This window comes from Watersipora subatra, chromosome 5 (genome assembly GCF_963576615.1).
Source record: "Watersipora subatra chromosome 5, tzWatSuba1.1, whole genome shotgun sequence".
Lineage (NCBI taxonomy): Eukaryota > Metazoa > Bryozoa > Gymnolaemata > Cheilostomatida > Watersiporidae > Watersipora > Watersipora subatra.
Genome location: NC_088712.1, coordinates 27,799,177 through 27,817,221, shown reverse-complemented (window position 1 = coordinate 27,817,221; position 18,045 = coordinate 27,799,177). Strand labels below are relative to the sequence as shown.

At 38.5% G+C, this 18,045-nt stretch overlaps 1 protein-coding gene across 1 annotated transcript in view; it reads right to left on the bottom strand.

Moving 5' to 3' along the window:
- Nucleotides 1-1,445: 1,445 nt before the first annotated feature.
- The window catches only part of LOC137397029 (fermitin family homolog 2-like), a 33,109-nt gene continuing 16,509 nt past the window's right edge, over nt 1,446-18,045 (bottom strand). The window contains exons 4-14 of the mRNA XM_068083313.1: nt 15,324-15,529; nt 11,936-12,150; nt 11,355-11,435; nt 11,119-11,248; nt 9,185-9,372; nt 8,102-8,226; nt 7,880-7,986; nt 7,488-7,742; nt 7,232-7,378; nt 5,297-5,495; nt 1,446-2,107 (exon numbers count right to left, since the gene is read on the bottom strand). Of these exons, the coding sequence (XP_067939414.1) occupies nt 2,013-2,107; nt 5,297-5,495; nt 7,232-7,378; nt 7,488-7,742; nt 7,880-7,986; nt 8,102-8,226; nt 9,185-9,372; nt 11,119-11,248; nt 11,355-11,435; nt 11,936-12,150; nt 15,324-15,529 (1,748 nt within the window). The 3' untranslated portion in view covers nt 1,446-2,012. The remainder of the gene's footprint in view (nt 2,108-5,296; nt 5,496-7,231; nt 7,379-7,487; nt 7,743-7,879; nt 7,987-8,101; nt 8,227-9,184; nt 9,373-11,118; nt 11,249-11,354; nt 11,436-11,935; nt 12,151-15,323; nt 15,530-18,045) is intronic.

Genomic DNA, 18,045 nt, shown 5'->3' with positions numbered 1-18,045 from the left:
AATTACTCCTAGCAATGTTCATCTAGAAGCTAACAAAATAGATACAAAACCGTTGAAGGCTGTTGGAAAATGTGAAATCTTGTGGCAGCATCTTGTGGCAGCATATGAACACAACTTAATGTGAAGTTAGAAAAGTTGCTCAAGTGAATCTGAAAATTATAGTGGGAACTGAAACCATCTTTCGCAGGAAGTTAGCATAACTGTTGCTAGGAAACTGTTGATAGGCAGCTGATGCCAGCAAAGGGTAACATGTTCTAATTAGATACTTTGCTGAAAGGCAATTGATTGAAATTGAGGTTCTGTGGCTTTTACAGAAAGAAGCCAAAACATCATAAGGTAAAAGCTGAAAGTGACTCAAAGACTGAAACCCACACAGCAAGGTGAAAATCTGCAATGATGAATGGGTTTGTTTGTCAATGTATATAATTTATGACACTCTAGATAAAATAACACACTGTACATAACACAATATTTGCATTGTTTTATTGATATACACAGATTGTACCGGTGACTAAGGGTCAAACCGATTAACACAGTTTTAACTCAAACAAATGATTCTCACTTCAAAGCGATAACAAATAAATCATGGCTACTAAACAGGAAGTGACTAGTGAATGATAACAAGTCTGTGACACAAATTCCTGATTAGAAGGTGATTATGTCATTACAACACAAAGAGACCAGCAGCCTCTCGTTGACTTACAAATTAAACAATACTCTTTCATCATATTTGATAAACTGAAGTGTATTTGAAACACCAACATAGATAAGCGATTAATGGGTATTTAGGAATTATTCATACAATTGCGGATGGCTGTAGATATGTTATATTATAAGCAATTAGAAACAAGCTTTTGGCAGTACAAATAAGAGTACATTTAAATTCAAGTTTAAATGAACAGACTTCTATGAATAAGTGAAAATATTGTATCACAAGGTCGACATTTATTACGGATAGCTTTTTAACATTGATATATGAATGAACTGGTTGGCTACAAGTCGGTGCATTCATCTCAGGCATATAAGAACAACATCAGTGTGATGCGTTATTCCGAGATTGATTGAAATTTAAACTGAAACAATCGCTTCGCTCGCGTTTGGTCAAGGGATAACATTTAAAGATTGGCAGGTGTAATAAGTATGTACACAATTAATCCATTGTAACTTCTTAAATTAATAATTGATTAATCAAAGTAGGCAGTGTGGCTGACTGGTTAATTTGCCTGCAGATCTGGAGGTTTCGATTCCAGTGCAAAGGGGATTTTTTGTTCCTATAACTTTAATCACTATAACTGGACACACGAATAACAGACCAACAAACAGACAAACTGAAATCTATATACATATATACAGATCATCTGATTAATTGCTGGATGAAGGATCTTCAGTAGATGATACTTTCAGCCACAATTACCTGAATGACTTGCAAACAAATATTTGAAAAGTGGGGTGATAACTCTGTATTCATTAGTAATAAAATAAAATCATATTTCCGATAGCCATCCAAGGCAAATCTTTAATGGCTGCTAATGGAAAAGATGCAAAATGTTGGCTAAAAGATCTAGCTATGAAATTTTGAGGCAGCATAACTAAAGCCTGTTCATAGAAAGCTTGATAAAAACAAGTGATGATCAGTATTATAACGAAAGAGAGAGAGAGCATCAAATTATGGAAGCTTGGACAATAGTATCACAGTAGTTTCTACATGTATATAATGAGAACACATGGGGTGTCAGAGGCAAACAATGAAGAAACCTCAAAATAGTCAAGTCAGGGCTCAACGCAGTGACATAAGTGTACGCATTGAAAATAGACAGCGGATGCAGACAGTGGTAATGAGCTGAATAGATTGTGAAATTGTCTGCCCAATAAATATGTAAAGTTCGTATGTAAATACGGAGTTCATGAAAATATAAAGTAGAGTATGATTGTACAAAGGTAAAATAAACACGAGAACTAATTCTGTCAACAAGTCGCATAACCTTGTCACTGAGGCTACCTAGTAGAAGCCGTCACGCACATGTTCCACTCGTCAACTTGTAAAACATGTCTTCATTCAGTGTCTCGTTCTTGTCTTGGGATCTCATGCTAAGGTATATGTATCCACCTGCGGTGACAGTGAATAAGCATTGATGTACAAACATGCATGAAGCAAAGACATTGGAAAATTCAATGTATTCAAAATTCAAAGCCATGGCATGCCTTTGCTCTTGCCTTTCTAACCAACGACACAAACACCGGCACAGAGTACCCAGTTTTTCATTGTGGTTTGTACAAAAAATGTCCTATGCTATCTTTTTTATCTCACTTATATTTTTGTATATTTTGTTGTTGTATTTTTTGGGCTAGTCTACTTTGTTCTGTATGCGCAAGCTAGTGTATCAGCAAAAATCTGTTGCCAAAGTTGCATTTATCCATGCTTATTATGCACCAATATACATGCCATTATAAAGCTGTATACTGGGCTGTTACAGCAGTCAAGCACTAATTATGGTGAAATTATTAGTAGTGAGAGTGGAAATACCCATTTCACTTCTACTTAGATGTATGTAGCAGTGGTAAGCATGCCTTGTAAACATAATTTACATGTATATGAATTTGGCATATTAGTAATTTGCCTGATTGAGTTGCTGCTGTGACAATCTTATAATACAATATCCCAACAGCATCTTACGCAGACATCAACATTTCGACTCCCAACTGTTACCTGAATAAACCGTTCATTTGAATCTTATCTGGTTTGGTCCTGCCATGTCACCTATTAGCATGTTACAACTATCACATACTATGCACTTGTGTGTATGTTTCTTCTGTATTGACACAGAGGTTAATCGCTGCTGTTTGCTGCTATCGTTATAAAGGCATCATCTTCGTTACACTTTAGACCAGATAATACTTTCATTATTCTCGCATGCCACCTCCCTATGCCTAGTTATATGGCATGCTACCTCCTCTATGCCTAGCTATACGCTTAGCTATGTGGCTCATGTTGTTCATTTGCTTAACTGTTTACTTTGCTCGAATTAATTACTGACTTTGTAATCAGGCACGAGACTGCAATAATAGCTGCTCCTTGATTCAACATCTCACCACCTTCCCTGAATGCTACAAGCTAGCAACACGCTTTAAAAATTCACCTTGTGTTTGTTTTGTCCATCTGCCTCAACAAACTAGGGTAACCTTCGAACGAAGTCTTTCAAATACATGACTTTTGCTCCCTGCTGCCAAGGATACATATCCATCACCTTGACAATCATTGCCATGTTCATTTGAATACGCCTACATTGTATTGATGTACCTTGAATGTCCTACTAGGTCAGGTTCAGATGAAACCATCCGTTAACTTGTTAACTTGATCCGTTAACAGCGTGTTTAACTTGAAGTCATTTAAAGCAGCAGCATCATCAGAACTGGCTGAAATGTACGCGTGTAGTTGGTCACGGCTCATATCACAACCAGTCTCGACCATATATGTGTGTAGTTGGCCATGGCTCATATCACAACCAGTCTCGACCATGTATGTGTGTAGTTGGCCATGGCTCATATCACAACCAGTCTCGACCATATATGTGTGTAGTTGGCCATGGCTCATATCACAACCAGTCTCGACCATATATGTGTGTAGTTGGCCACGGCTCATAACACAACCAGTTTCGACCATATACATGCATGTGTGTAGTTGGCCCCGGCTCATATCACAACCAGTCTCGACCATATATGTGTGTAGTTGGCCACGACTCATAACACAACCAGTCTCGACCATATATGTGTGTAGTTGGCCATGGCTCATATCACAACCAGTCTCGACCATATATGTGTGTAGTTGGCCACGGCTCATATCACAACCAGTCTCGACCATATATGTGTGTAGTTGGCCACAGCTCATATCACAACCAGTCTCGACCATATATGTGTGTAGTTGGTCACGGCTCATAACACAACCAGTCTCGACCATATATGTGTGTAGTTGGCCACGGCTCATAACACAACCAGTCTCGACCATATACATGCATGTGTGTAGTTGGCCACGACTCATAACACAACCAGTCTCGACCATATATGTGTGTAGTTGGCCATGGCTCATATCACAACCAGTCTCGACCATATATGTGTGTAGTTGGCCACGGCTCATATCACAACCAGTCTCGACCATATATGTGTGTAGTTGGCCACGGCTCATATCACAACCAGTCTCGACCATATATGTGTGTAGTTGGTCACGGCTCATAACACAACCAGTCTCAACCATATATGTGTGTAGTTGGCCACGGCTCATATCACAACCAGTCTCGACCATATATGTGTGTAGTTGGCCACGGCTCATATCACAACCAGTCTCGACCATATATGAGTGTAGTTGGTCACGGCTCATAACACAACCAGTCTCGACCATATATGTGTGTAGTTGGCCACAGCTCATATCACAACCAGTCTCGACCATATATGTGTGTAGTTGGTCACGGCTCATATCACAACCAGTCTCGACCATATATGTGTGTAGTGGGTCACGGCTCATAACACCACCAGTCTCGACCATATATGTGTGTAGTGGGCCACGGCTCATAACACAACCAGTCTCGACCATATATGTGTGTAGTTGGCCATGACTTGTAACACAACCAGACTTGACCAATCATTTGCTGACGTCAGCGAAGAATCGCGTACGTGTAAATAATACTAATCATTTAAATTGGATAGCCGAGTGACAAGTGAATCCGTTGACATGTAAATTACAGGCTTTAGTAGATCGACTATTAGATCCATTATCATAGTTAAGGCAATTATTTGAGAAAATTCACTGTAACACCCTTGTGTTAATCAATGGAGTATTATATTCCTAACTTCATCATTCAGCTCATATCAAGTGACATCTTGCTGTAAGTTGACAGCAAATGTGTAGCTGTCAGAATATTAGCTGGTACTAGAATACTCTTAACAACTAATATCATTTTACTCGTTTCTAAAAATAGTAGCTATATGGTGCGTGGCATTGCATTGGCCATTTGGGATTAAACGTGTTAAAAAATTCAATGTCATGCACTACATTCAAGCAAATTAATTACTTGAACGCAGATTTCATAGTTGACAGTAACGATCTCGAGAAATGTTTAGCAAAGACATCTGTGAATGGAAGATGTCCACACTATTTAACGCTGCCTCCCCAAACTTATTATATTCGCTCAATGTCATGTCTGTTCAATGCTGCTTGCTGACTACACACCTCTCTACCTACCGATATCACTCACTAAACTAGTACACATATCTGCCCCAACTATACGCATCGAGGTGTCTTTACCTAGAAACTCGTGAAAGATTTTGCAGTCCGCTGACAGAGGCTTGATGGCCAGTTTCTCCTCCTCAAAGTCAACAATGACTTCTCTATTCTCCCAATGAACCGACCAAGAACTCATCGTGGAGAACCGGTATGTCTTAGTTACCTCACTTGTCTTTGGGTTGACCCGTATCAGCCGGTTGTATCCTATGCCAACGAGCTCCTGCAGAATCGGCAGCGATTTACAAAAGGATTTCTAACCCCATTCAGGAGGGAACTGCACACTACGTGACACCAGAGATGTATATCACTTGTAAAACCAGCCAAGATGTTATGTAAGGATATGAAAGACAGGTGCTATAGAAGAGCTACAAGTAATGCTAGTAACAAATTTACACCTTGAAGCCTCCTCTGAGATGAACCTATGAGCAATTTTTAAAATGTGAATAAGCCGCCTGAACTGAGGCAACCTATCAAATTTAGCAACCATTAAGTTTAGCACTTGTTCATCTCAGTGGCTCATGTTAAAGAAAGCTTGTATCAAAAGATTTCATAAGATCCAGCCAATGCTTTATTCAATAAATATCTAGATATTAAACAAGTATTCACAATGCTCAGCCATTATACTATCAGAAAAATTAAGAAGTACTTCTTTAATTTGGTGAAATTGCCAATAAAATAAAGAGAGACAAGCTTGTCTTATCAAGGAAGACAACTTAAGTGAAGAACAACAAAGTTATCTAAAGACAAATGCATACAACAGCAAACTTGTCATTACAGACAGGTAGATTATAACTGGTTAACTATACAATGCACCCTCAGAATATGATTACCATGATATATTCACCTTACGAAGTGGAAAATGATGATTGTTTCACCTCACTCTACGAATCTTATTTCAACATACGAATTTAAAAATTTTTTCACCTGAGTTCAAATTGTTCAGCCGGTTTACATGTACGTCAAAATGCTGTTCGCCGAAAATATTTTCACAACGCCTGAAAGAAACACAATGCCCTAATTCCCTCAATTCAGCAATTCTCATGTGTAAAACAATAATACTTTCCCTTTAAAACTAGTAGCAAAGTTGGAGTTGCGATCTCTTCTAACATAAGGTCAGGCAACTTCTCTTAATCTAGTAGCAACACCGCATTTCATTACGAAAACAGCATCGTTTGGGCTTTCTTGCCGAATTAGGTTGAACAATGTTTTAAACAGGTCCACTAAAAGTTATAGTGAAAGCGAAGACCAAAATCAATAAGTGATAAAGTTTTAGTGAAAAAAGCTTAAATTCAGTAAAATAGTTGAAATACATACTACAGCTTGGCTTTAAGTGTGTGTGTCGGTGTCTAGAAAGCTAAACTTATTTAAGGTGAATTTAGAGTTTATGCTATACGTACATCTGTCTTGAAGGTAAGAACTCCCTACAGTACATAATAGTATTACATTTTATTGCGGAACATAACTAGTAAACACAATGAAGTTACTGTAGGTAACTATAGTTACTAAAGTTAACATACCATTTTGTTGCTAGTTTTCTTGATACACACAACACTTTATATAAGTTTTGACAAATTTTACCGGGGGATGTTTACATTATATAATTACAATGGTTTCTATACCCTCATACAATTTTATCGCATACTATGCCAACCCTGTAATGAATCAAAATCGTATCCTGAGGGTGCACCGCAACTGTTAACTATATTTGTTAACCATAGATATTAACTAGTTATGAAGATATGTCCTTCAGAAAAAGTGTTGAGTGAATGGTGGGTAAGTATACGATGTGATCGACGAGGGGGTCAACAGAAAGGGTCGAAGAAGAGAGAATGAAGGAGAGCAGGTTAGAGAGAGAGATTGAGGAGAAAAGTGGTGAATATGGAACGTAAAGGAACAAGAAGAGAGAGAGGAAGTATTGATAGCAAAACTGAAAGATAAGGAGAAAAAAAAGATTACCTCTTTCTTGCTGTTGCGGAATTTCACAAGAAAATATGTGAGTCCATACTCAGGGAGGGCTTGCCATGCCTTTATATAGTTGAGTTTGGCCTCAATCAGAGGCATGTCACTCACATTGTTGTGCGCTTCTAGAATCTTCTGGACCAACTAAAACACGAAACTAGTTGAGAAGTCGGAGGGAGCCCCAATAACTACCAAAAGCTGCTACGTTGCCGGAGAACAATACAACTACAATGACAAGCCGTAACAGACGTGCCTTGGTCTTGTTTTTCTTCAAACAGCGGGCAGACATGTAATTGGCAGGCAGTATGCTGTCTTCAGGCACTGTGACCGGCTGCACTGGTCGTCTAGGAGCAACTCTCTCGCCACTCGAAGTTGGCGTGGAAGAAGGCTTCTGTAGACTGAGGAACTGTTTGATATTGCGCACCTCGGCATTATACGAAGAGTCAGCCATTGTGTGACCCTTGCTGCCGAGCTTACACGCTGCCATCCAGCGAGCGTACTGCTCCTCCTGAGTAAAAGGAAACATAATAACAAGAGTTAACAAAAGTGAAAAAGTGATTAAGATATCCACAATAATAAAGCGCACGCCTGTTATTAGCTAAGACGGAGGTTGGGAGAGGAAGAAATGACATCTGGAACACATACATTCTCACAACGGAGCCACTCCTCGCTGATGCCTTCTGGACCAGGAATGAAGAGTCTGATAATGAATTTGTTTCCAGATAAGTTTACGTCAGGTTGTATTTCACAATCTAAAATAAAAATGGCTGCTGTGAGAGTAAAAAGAGTGAAATAAAAATGGTTGCTGTGAGAGTAGAAAGAGTGAAATAGGAAGAGCACCGAAGTTTACAGTTTGTCAAGTATTACCTCGTAAATTAATTTGATGGAGAGATTTGTGTTTTGTCTCCTCCTGGCTTTTGTACAAGTAGATATGAGTGTCTCGCAGTAGGGCATAGTACTTTTTTGCTCCCTTCATTGTGTATCTTTTGGGTCTACAAAACCAACAATAGTCATGCTATACCATAAGGTCAGGGTAAGTCATTCTGTAAACATACGTCAGTGGCAGACATCTGTCTTCGTACCAACACCAGAGGTTGGGTACCAACACCAGAGGTTCGGTACCAACACCAGAGGTTCAGTACCAACACCGGAGGTTCGGTACCAACAACAGAGGTTCGGTACCAACACCAGAAGTTCGGTATCAACCATCTTGATTTATATTTTCAGGCAAAAAAGTTTTAATCTAAAATGAATGATTAATACTTTAAATGCAAAAATGTAGTATTTGATGCAAATGTATATGCTGATTGGGGCATGACTGCAAATGTGTACAGTACTAACTTCCCTAGATGTTGCTTTTCCTAAAAGAATATGAGTTGAAGCCTTTCATATCAGCAGAAGTTAAACAGATAGTAAAGCTATGTTCATGGCACTCAAACTGAACTGATGGAAATCCAGAGGTTTGGGGAGTAATTAGCTTGTATAGTACTTTTTGTATCTCTGGCAGCAAGTAGTCCAAACTCAACTAACTCGTATACAAGGTAATAGAACTAACACTCAACTATACGAAAACAGCGGATGGTTTTAAATACATGTAATGAGGGCTAATTAGGTGTTTCCAAGGAGTTATCCACCCACCACTGTTACCTATTGACATCAGAGGTTTACTTTCTACCGTTAAAAATATTCAAATAACTTGATCTAGTTGTCAGTTTAATTTGGCTCATGCCCTAGTACAGTCAGCTTTCAATATACTTGGTGCAAGTCTTCCACAGCTATAACTAATATATACATATACAAACACACTTGAGAACAATATGGACACCTGAGAACAGGATGCAGCGACACACCTACTTCAAAACAAGATGTAAAAACACACCTACTTCAAAACAAGATGCAGAAACACGCCCATTCCAGTAGATGACACAATGATCTTAGATACGGACTCACTTGAAATGTTTGATATATTCCTGGAGTTCAGGTACACTCGTAATATCCCCAGCATTGTGTAACGTGGAGCCCTCAAGGGACACTTGAAGGTCATTGAGTGCAGCGTCTATATCATCGTGGTCTTCAGCGTTGCGTGAGCTGTCTACCTCATCGTGGATTGGGACCTGTGCTTGGTACTCCGCTTGCAACTTAAAATAACCAACAGAGATGATAGACACTAGTGCTGGGCACGAGTACTTCTTGGTCAACGGGTTTAGACCCGCCCCCTTCTGTTCGGGTTTTTCGAGTATCGGGTAGCTAGTAGTGCTAGGCTCGGGTATTCCTTTGCCTACGGGTTTTTCGGGTATCGGGTTTGTTGATATGGATTTTATGTTTAAATTTTCTAAACATATATCTTCAAATTTACAAAGCATTTATATTTCTATTCTATTTATTTATCATTTTTCAGTTTTCATTGACTGACATTCGTACTCGCAGCGTTAACAGGTGGATTGTTAAACAGTCAAGATAGTCTGGGGCTACAGGGCATTTTCATGTCAACAGGTGGCAGAAGATAGGGTCTATGGTAGCTTAATACTTAAGCATGTTCTATGTACCTCTCTGACTTTTTGTAGATGGTGCTCCAAATATCATAAAAAACTTTACATTATCGGCTTTTTCCGTTAATAAGGCTTGTTGGCTTAGTAAAACTTGGTTATAATGAATTATGTAATCCATAATAGCTAGCTGTGGTAATCAATTTAAACAGAGTTATTAAATTTTCACTGCTACTATCAACGCTGATAGCTTTTTCTAACAAGGCGATAGCGGAAACAGACTAAGGACCTATGTGTTATCGGTGATAGCGAACACGCGCCGTATTAAAAATTACATAGATTTGTTTACGAAGCCGATTTGGCTAATTGCGCAAATAAAATTTGATGTAAGTATTTCTTCTCACCTTTTAATGACAAGTAATCACTGCTTGACTACAATATTTCTAGTAGGCATAGTAAATAGGGTATGATAAATTTTATTCTATCTATTAAATTAAAGACTCGTTAAACCCCATTGTCATGCCTCCTTAGCAAAAATGACACAGAAATGCCCAGTGGTCCCAGACTAAGAGCGCAGGGTGCAATAGACCGAGTTTTTGTTAACACTACCCGACGGATCCGTGTACCAAAACCCGAAATTGAAAGTCAAAGCCCGAACCCGAAGGACCGGAATACCCGAAATCTCTATTACCCGATACTCGAGAGAAGATAAACCCGCGAGTTCAACGAGTATCACTACCCGTGCCCAGCACTAATAGACACTGCATAGACAAACATCAGAACTAGTCACCTAGCATCCTAATGCCTACAGAGCCTGCTTCCCAATGTATGTTGTTCAAAGGCCCCCCTGACACAAAACAGACAAGAGTAGTCAAATGTTAGACTGTCATATGATGGAACTAGAAACGTTCAACTTGAGAAAATAATATCAATAAGTTTTTACGAACTTATTTTGAACTGTAAGTTAGAAAATACAATTTAATTCTACCTAGCTTAAAATTGAAAAAGAATACCCAACTTATTTAATAAAATACTCCACACTCTACACAATCTCAACCGCCTATATAACTAGTTTAAAGGCTATTGAAATATTAATAAGAGAGTGCATATGACAAACTAACATTTATTTATATGCCAAAATAAGAGCTACCTAAATATAAAATAAAATATCGATCTAAAATAAAATCCTCATTAAAAACTGACAAGCTCTACATGTATGTATTATGTGCATGATTCATTGTTTCTTTTGTTATACACAATATAAAACAAATATATATATAATATTTACATATTTGAAGAAGACAAGCAGCAAACAAGACTCACTTGAACGGCAGCAAACAAGACTCACCTGAACGGCAGCAAACAAAACTCACCTGAATGGCAGCAAACAAGACTCACCTGAAGGGCAGCGAACATGAGCATCTCTTCATCAGTACAATCTATTTCCTCTGATATTAGCGACCATTTCGCCTGCTCGTACAGTTGATTAATCCTCACAAGGTCATATTTTGGATTCAGGTCACAGAAACTGTGATAAGAAAACAAACACGCATAGTCAGGAATAGACCTGACCATCCAATCAGAACAGGGTTTACAAACAGAGAAGTGCGATAAAGAGACATGGGAAGACTTACGCAAAGTATTTGAATTTGAGGTGCAAAAGGTCAGTCTCTTGTACAGCTTGTTCCATGAGAGATCGGTTGGAGTCGAGCCACCTGTAACAGGAACTGACTGTAACACTGACTGACTGTAATGGGGACTGACTGTAACGGGGACTAACTGTAACGGGGACTGACTGTAACGGGGACTGACTGTAACGGGGGGATAGACTGTAATGGAGACTGACTGTAATGGAGACTGACTGTAACGGAGACTGACTGTAACGGAGACTGACTGTAACGGAGACTGAACTGACTGTAAAGAGGACTGACTGTTACAGGGACCGACTGTAACGGGGACTGACTGAAACGGGGACCAACTATTACAGGAACTGACTACAAGAGGGACTGACATTTACGCTATCTTACATACATGAATCTCAACACAAAGAGTGGCAGCTAACTAAAGTCTATCCGGTGTTTAATGGTTCTTCTCTACTAGCCGCTGTCTGTCACCAGCACCAGGACAACACAAGGTAGCTTTAGACTAAATTTGTCATGGTTGAACATGAGCAGTAAGGAAAGTGAAGAAACATTCAACTTAACAATGTGCTCACCAGCCGTTCACAACAGCCTTCTCCGTCAGATTTTTATGCTTGGGGAGGTAAAGAAGTGCCTCCTTGCTGGCCAGTTTCGGACTGTGTACGAGCTGGCTGTATAGATTCTCATCAAATGACAATGAGCGTGTCAGTGCCTGAGGTGACATACCATTCACCCAGGAACCGGGAGTACCGGGAGTCTGTGGTGTCATGGATGTCCTTGACATAGTACTCTAAAAGAAGCAAAACATGAGTGTGCGCTAAAAGGGCAACACTTGAGGTCAAATTAACCCTTTGACTGGGTATAAGCCCCCCAAAAACAACTGAAACTCGTGTAATTTATTTTCAAAAATTCAATAAAATCGATATTTTATGAACATGCATAGCTCAAATCTTAAATTTATTTCTATGAAGAAACAATTTTGTACAGAAACATTCATTTATATATCTACTACTAAAAAAATGCAACCATGTGCAATTGTCCCTGTATGAAATGCTTGGAAGCATTTTTTTCAGTAGAGTCAAACGCTATAACGTAGCCATGCGAGCCACCATAACAATCGTTTTCTCTGAATATTCCAAGTATATTAAAAGTCCAAAAAGTTTACATCACTTCTATCATTTGAATTATTTTTATTCTGATCGGACAAAAAATCACTAACGATCGCAGGATCAAATAATCTTTTATTTTACCGTTTTGAAAGTCGAGCCGATGTTGACTGGTTTTTCCAACTTTTATTCTTTTCCAAGGAGGCGCGATTTGTTTAGCTTTTATCACAAAGCAACGCCTCTCAGATAATCGTTTCATATTGTAAATGATCGACCGATATCTTGTTGATGATATTTGAAACTTACTAGTGTTCATATCCTTTGTTTAACGTCACTAGGCGACAGCTTTATAAACGTCTACCGAAAGGGACATAAATGTCATTTCCCCACGCAACCGGTTAACGACATTTTGGTCGTTTCCCTGCCAAAGGGTTAAGGTTGGAGCACTCTAGTGCTAAAACAAGAAACGTTAAAGGTTGACTTGCAACAAAATTAACATTACAGTTATTTGGTATCAAAAGATTCACCATGTCTTACTCTGCTGTGTTGTAGGTGCAAAATATGTGGAAATGTCATTACAAGCTCTTAAAAGCTAAAAAAAGAACAGTTAATCGCCGCCATCATGAAACTGCAGTAGATTAGAATCCCTTTCCAAAACGACTCAAATGGGACGTAATTGAACAAGATGGCGTCTGTTTACACTTTCATGTAACGTCATTCGTCGAAATATTTTCGCAAATATACTTTACGACTTCAGTAAAACCATGTCTATTGTCCTTATGTATCTATTTCATCATAGTAATGCTGTCACTTTGAGCACTGATATCTTAAAACCTACCGTAAAAAGTCGTTTAATTTTTTAACTTTAGTTCGAAGGAGTGCATATCATTCTCTGATAAACACGACGAGCATGTTGGTCACCTGGAATAGTTGAAAAATGCTGCATAAATTATTCGCGCTGTCTGGCAGGATGTATGGGTCACATGATCAGATTACGGCTAAACGATTAGACCAAGCCGAAACAAAACTGTAATGTAGCGAGCATCTATATTTGATACGGGTCCTTGGTAAAACCCGAAGTGTTTGTCATAAACTAGTGCAACGAGAAGTTTTATATTGAGCCTTTTATTAGCCATTCAATTCACGTGAGAACATCACGTGACAAAACAATAACCAAATCATGTGACTGCATGAGAGAAATAAACTGATTCAAATCTACGGCGGTTTCGCGATGGCGATGATGACCTGTTCGTTTTTGAGCTTTTAAAAGCTTGTAATCATATTTCCACATATTTTGCACCTACAACACAGCAGAGTATTATTAGATGATGAATCTTTTGATACCAAATAACTGTAATGTGAATTTTGTTGCAAGTCAACCTTTAAAGGTTGACTTGCAACAAAATCTGTAAAATACAAATGCAAATAAAATTTGGTCTATTTGAATTAGACCAAAGACTGTCCCGCTGACTACTACAGTTTACGAAGCTTTATAATAGCACTTCAACCTTTGAGCATTACAACAAGGTGCTGTGTATCAGTAAATACTTCAACAACTTGGATATTTTTATAACAAATGACAGAGTCCAGCGATATAAAGAGGAATATTTATTATATTTCACAGAGGCCCTTGTTACAAGAGCACATTGCTAAAAATAGCATGATTAACTGCAACTGTTAGTGGTTATCATCGTAATGTTCGATTCTGAGAGACCTCAATGACAATGTCACACAGTAAAACATGTCGATACGAGGCTAAGTAGCTTTGGTTCACATAAGGCTACCCAAAAAAGGCGAAATGTCAAGGTCATTTCGAAAATGACTGTTCATAAAAGAAGGTTAATAGGCAGTGTGTTAATACTCACATCTCATTTTTTAAGAATAACTAAACTAGAAGACCGCTTTCTGGGTCACCAAAGGAAGCAGTTCAAATAACGACGATGCAGTATTGCGATGGCACACAAACTAAGACGTAGCGACCCGTAATGCAGAGCCTTCATCGTATACGCGACTGTCATTTACTAAATGTTAATACAAGACAGAGGCACGGTGTCAGAGTTTCCCATATAGCGGCACTGCCAGTGATCTGTCTGTTGGTTTATTTAAACATTCCATGTATCATTGGTAAATGATGCCATCTCTGCAAGCTTGGCTATACATACCCAAAAATTCATAGCTGATTCCTAGTGTCGATATTTGCTATAGTGACACAAGCTGACCGATTATAATTGGCCTCTGTCAAATGAAGGTCATGATTTTACATTAGCGTCATGAAGTACGTGAGCATATTAATTATTTAATACAGTTTACTAACAACTTACGTTTGTGCAGTCATTTGCATTGCTGTTTTTGTGTAAAAAAAAGCGAGGCGTTTACGATGACAATCTGCGATGAACAAATATAATTAGTTTTATGAAACAAATCATAATAGTAGAAACTTATCTAAAATGTTTCATAAAGAACTCCAATTACTCCCTACTGCTGCCTACAAGTGCTACAGGTGCTAATAACCACTGCAAGTGGGAATACCTTTTTTTCCATTCTTAAAGACAGGGTTTTACATAAAAAATGTTAATGTTTAAACCTTTCACATTTTAAAAAGTGAATCCCACATGAAATCAATCAACTTGCACCGGATATTAATAAAATGGAGATTCGAATCGAGATTAAGCGCTATAATATTTCGGCCAATCACAGCTGTCTCGGTCTCGTCGCTACTGACATAGACCAACATCTGTTTGGATACGTCTCGTCAATGGATCTGCTGACGCCTGGGCTACCAAATAAAGCAATTTATAGCCACCCCTCTAGACTATCCAAACAAACTCCAAACAAAACTGTAATACGTGTAACTTACAACTGGTGATGTGACGTGAAGAGGGGTGCGGTGAGAAGGGGTCAGGGGACTTGCCGGAGTCATCCCCTTGTTGAGACTGCTATTACTTGAGGATGAGGCACGCGAGTTTCGATTTATCGTTGTAGCAATCGGTGCTTGTACTGCTTTCTTGTCTTTAGAAACAGTCTTGGGTCTGAGTAAAGAGAGCTCTTCAGGGTGCCGCACGCCTACAGGTAGGTACACAGTCTAACTTGCTATTGGAATAAACTAGTAAACAATCGAGCCCTCACCTAAATAGTCAATTTGTTCCGATTTTCAGCCCTTTTATTGAAGCCCATCACTTACTGGAGCTAATATTGTATTTGATTTAATTTGCTTCAGAGCCAAAAAAAGAAAGAATAAATTTATTATTAACTGTACGTAGCTTAAAACATTTACAATAATTATCATTTATTATAACGAAACATGAATTTTAAAGCAAAAATTAATAGTAGATAATGATAACTTCATGCGACTACACAGTTCGACTAAGTTACAGCACATACATACATACACGAGTACCGAGTTAGTTTCCTCTATTAGTACATTGATCATTGTCAGCATAGCAACCTACTACTAGCTACTGCAACTAAAAGAAATTATTTTTACTTTTTACTAATCAACCAATACCTTTTTCTTTTTTGCAAACATCCAGCCACAAAAATAAATAAATTTTTCTCTCAGTTTTTCTCATTTAACCAATTAAAGTTCTAAACCATAAACCAATTCAACAATTACTGTATATATCATCTTCCAATGCATACATGCTGACGCAATTACATATTTCGCCTGTGAGAAAATTTTCAGTTTTAAAAAAGGTTATTTTACCATGTTGTAGCTTTTATACCACTTACTAACCAAATTTAAACTGAAATAAGGAACTATGACCAGATGGTTCCCAATGATCATCCTTCAAATAATTTAGTCGATAAAAACTACCCAATCAGAACAAAGCAATTGATCACATGACAAGAGTTACCTATCATCAGCCACATGGAGGGACAGCTAAAGATGAGCGCACTTTTTCCAACATAGAACTGTTATATAGCGGTAAGTCTCAAGCAAGCAAAAATGGAAAATCCAGTCAGGCCTCGCTTCGTAGCCTTATAATATTTAAAGACAGAACGGAATGGCCGCTTGTTTTACGCCGAGACAAAGGTAGCTCTGAATAACGGACACCACAACACCTTTAGAGAAGGAGATGAAGAAGAATACTCCAGACTGTTAAGAGATGATGCCTGATTATGCAAAGTGCATACAGCTTCCTCGCCAATGAGACACACCGGTGCCTGTGAATGCATTTATGTCACCAGGAAGTTGCCTAGCTTTAAAATTCAGATTGAAATAAAAATCCATCCAGATTCACGCTTGAAGTGTATGGGTATGGAGTACACGTATAGAGTAAATCTATGGAGTAAAAGTTTATAACACACACTTTGTGTAGTTCATGTGAAGTAGTGTAGTAGTTCAAAGAGTGGGGACAAAATTATTAAAAACATGCAACTACAGTTGGTCCTGTGCCAAATCTGGTTAGGTCATCGGTGACTAAACCCCTATCTGCGCTCCAGCGTGTATGAGGAGGGTGGCTAGCAACCCTGCAAGACTATAAAGAAAACCTGACAAAGAGTGGAAGGGCTCCTCTGTGAGCCAATTACCAGCTAGCTAGAGATGGTGTCTCAATGAAAACACCCAACGGCAGACAATGGCAAACCACTGTTAAAACCTGCCAAGAACAGTCATATTATAGGAAGTGATGGACACAGGGTAGTCGCAGGACATGGTACTTAATGGAATGGAGATGATAAAGATATCCTGATTCAAAATCCAAGAGCCAATCAAGATACCTCATCTAAACTATCGCCCCAGACAATAAACTGATCCAGACACTTTGTGTTGCACCGTTAGTTATTTATGTTTAATTACAGGAAACAAATGAAATACTCATCTATTTTATATGTTAGAAACTAACATGAAAGAAATCTATTTAATTAGGCAAAGCTAGCATATAGAAGTATTACCCTGTACTTCTTCCTAGCCTCAACTTGGTTGCAACAATTTTCACTCCATTAAATCAACAATACAATGCAGTAGTCAAACATGGATAACTCGTCCTCGGATAGCTCGAACACATGCACTATATTTCCATGGTGCGCAGTACTGCGATGCAGCCCCCTCCGAAGTCGAGGGGATTGTACGCTTCCATGCTGCGCAGTGGTTTTCAGCAAATAAGCCAGAGAAGAGAAATTGTATAAATTGTATTGCCTGATGGAGAAATAGAATCGATCATGGATACCGAACATCAGAAACCGTCTTTTTATGCTTCTGCCGTCATTATACTTTTACTTACAATACACATTCACAAGTTTTTACAAACCTTAACACAATTTTTACAAAGTAATATATTTTTAATAAATATTTTTCAAGTAATATAATATTTAAACGTTAATTTCAGACTTGCCACCTATTTGTCGAAAAATGTTAGCATCGATAGCAAAGTCTAGGAAAACAATCATCGCATCATCCTCAGGCATAATTAAATTTAGGTGAAAGAAGATCGGAAGAATAGAAAAAACAAGATTAGCGGAATAAATTTTGTACTAGTTTATGCCCCTTGAAGAATCCGTCTCCACGACATGAGAGCTATGCGTAGCCACTGCGCAATTGCTGTTTCCTTGCTGCAAATTTGCTCTGGCTTCGCACTGAT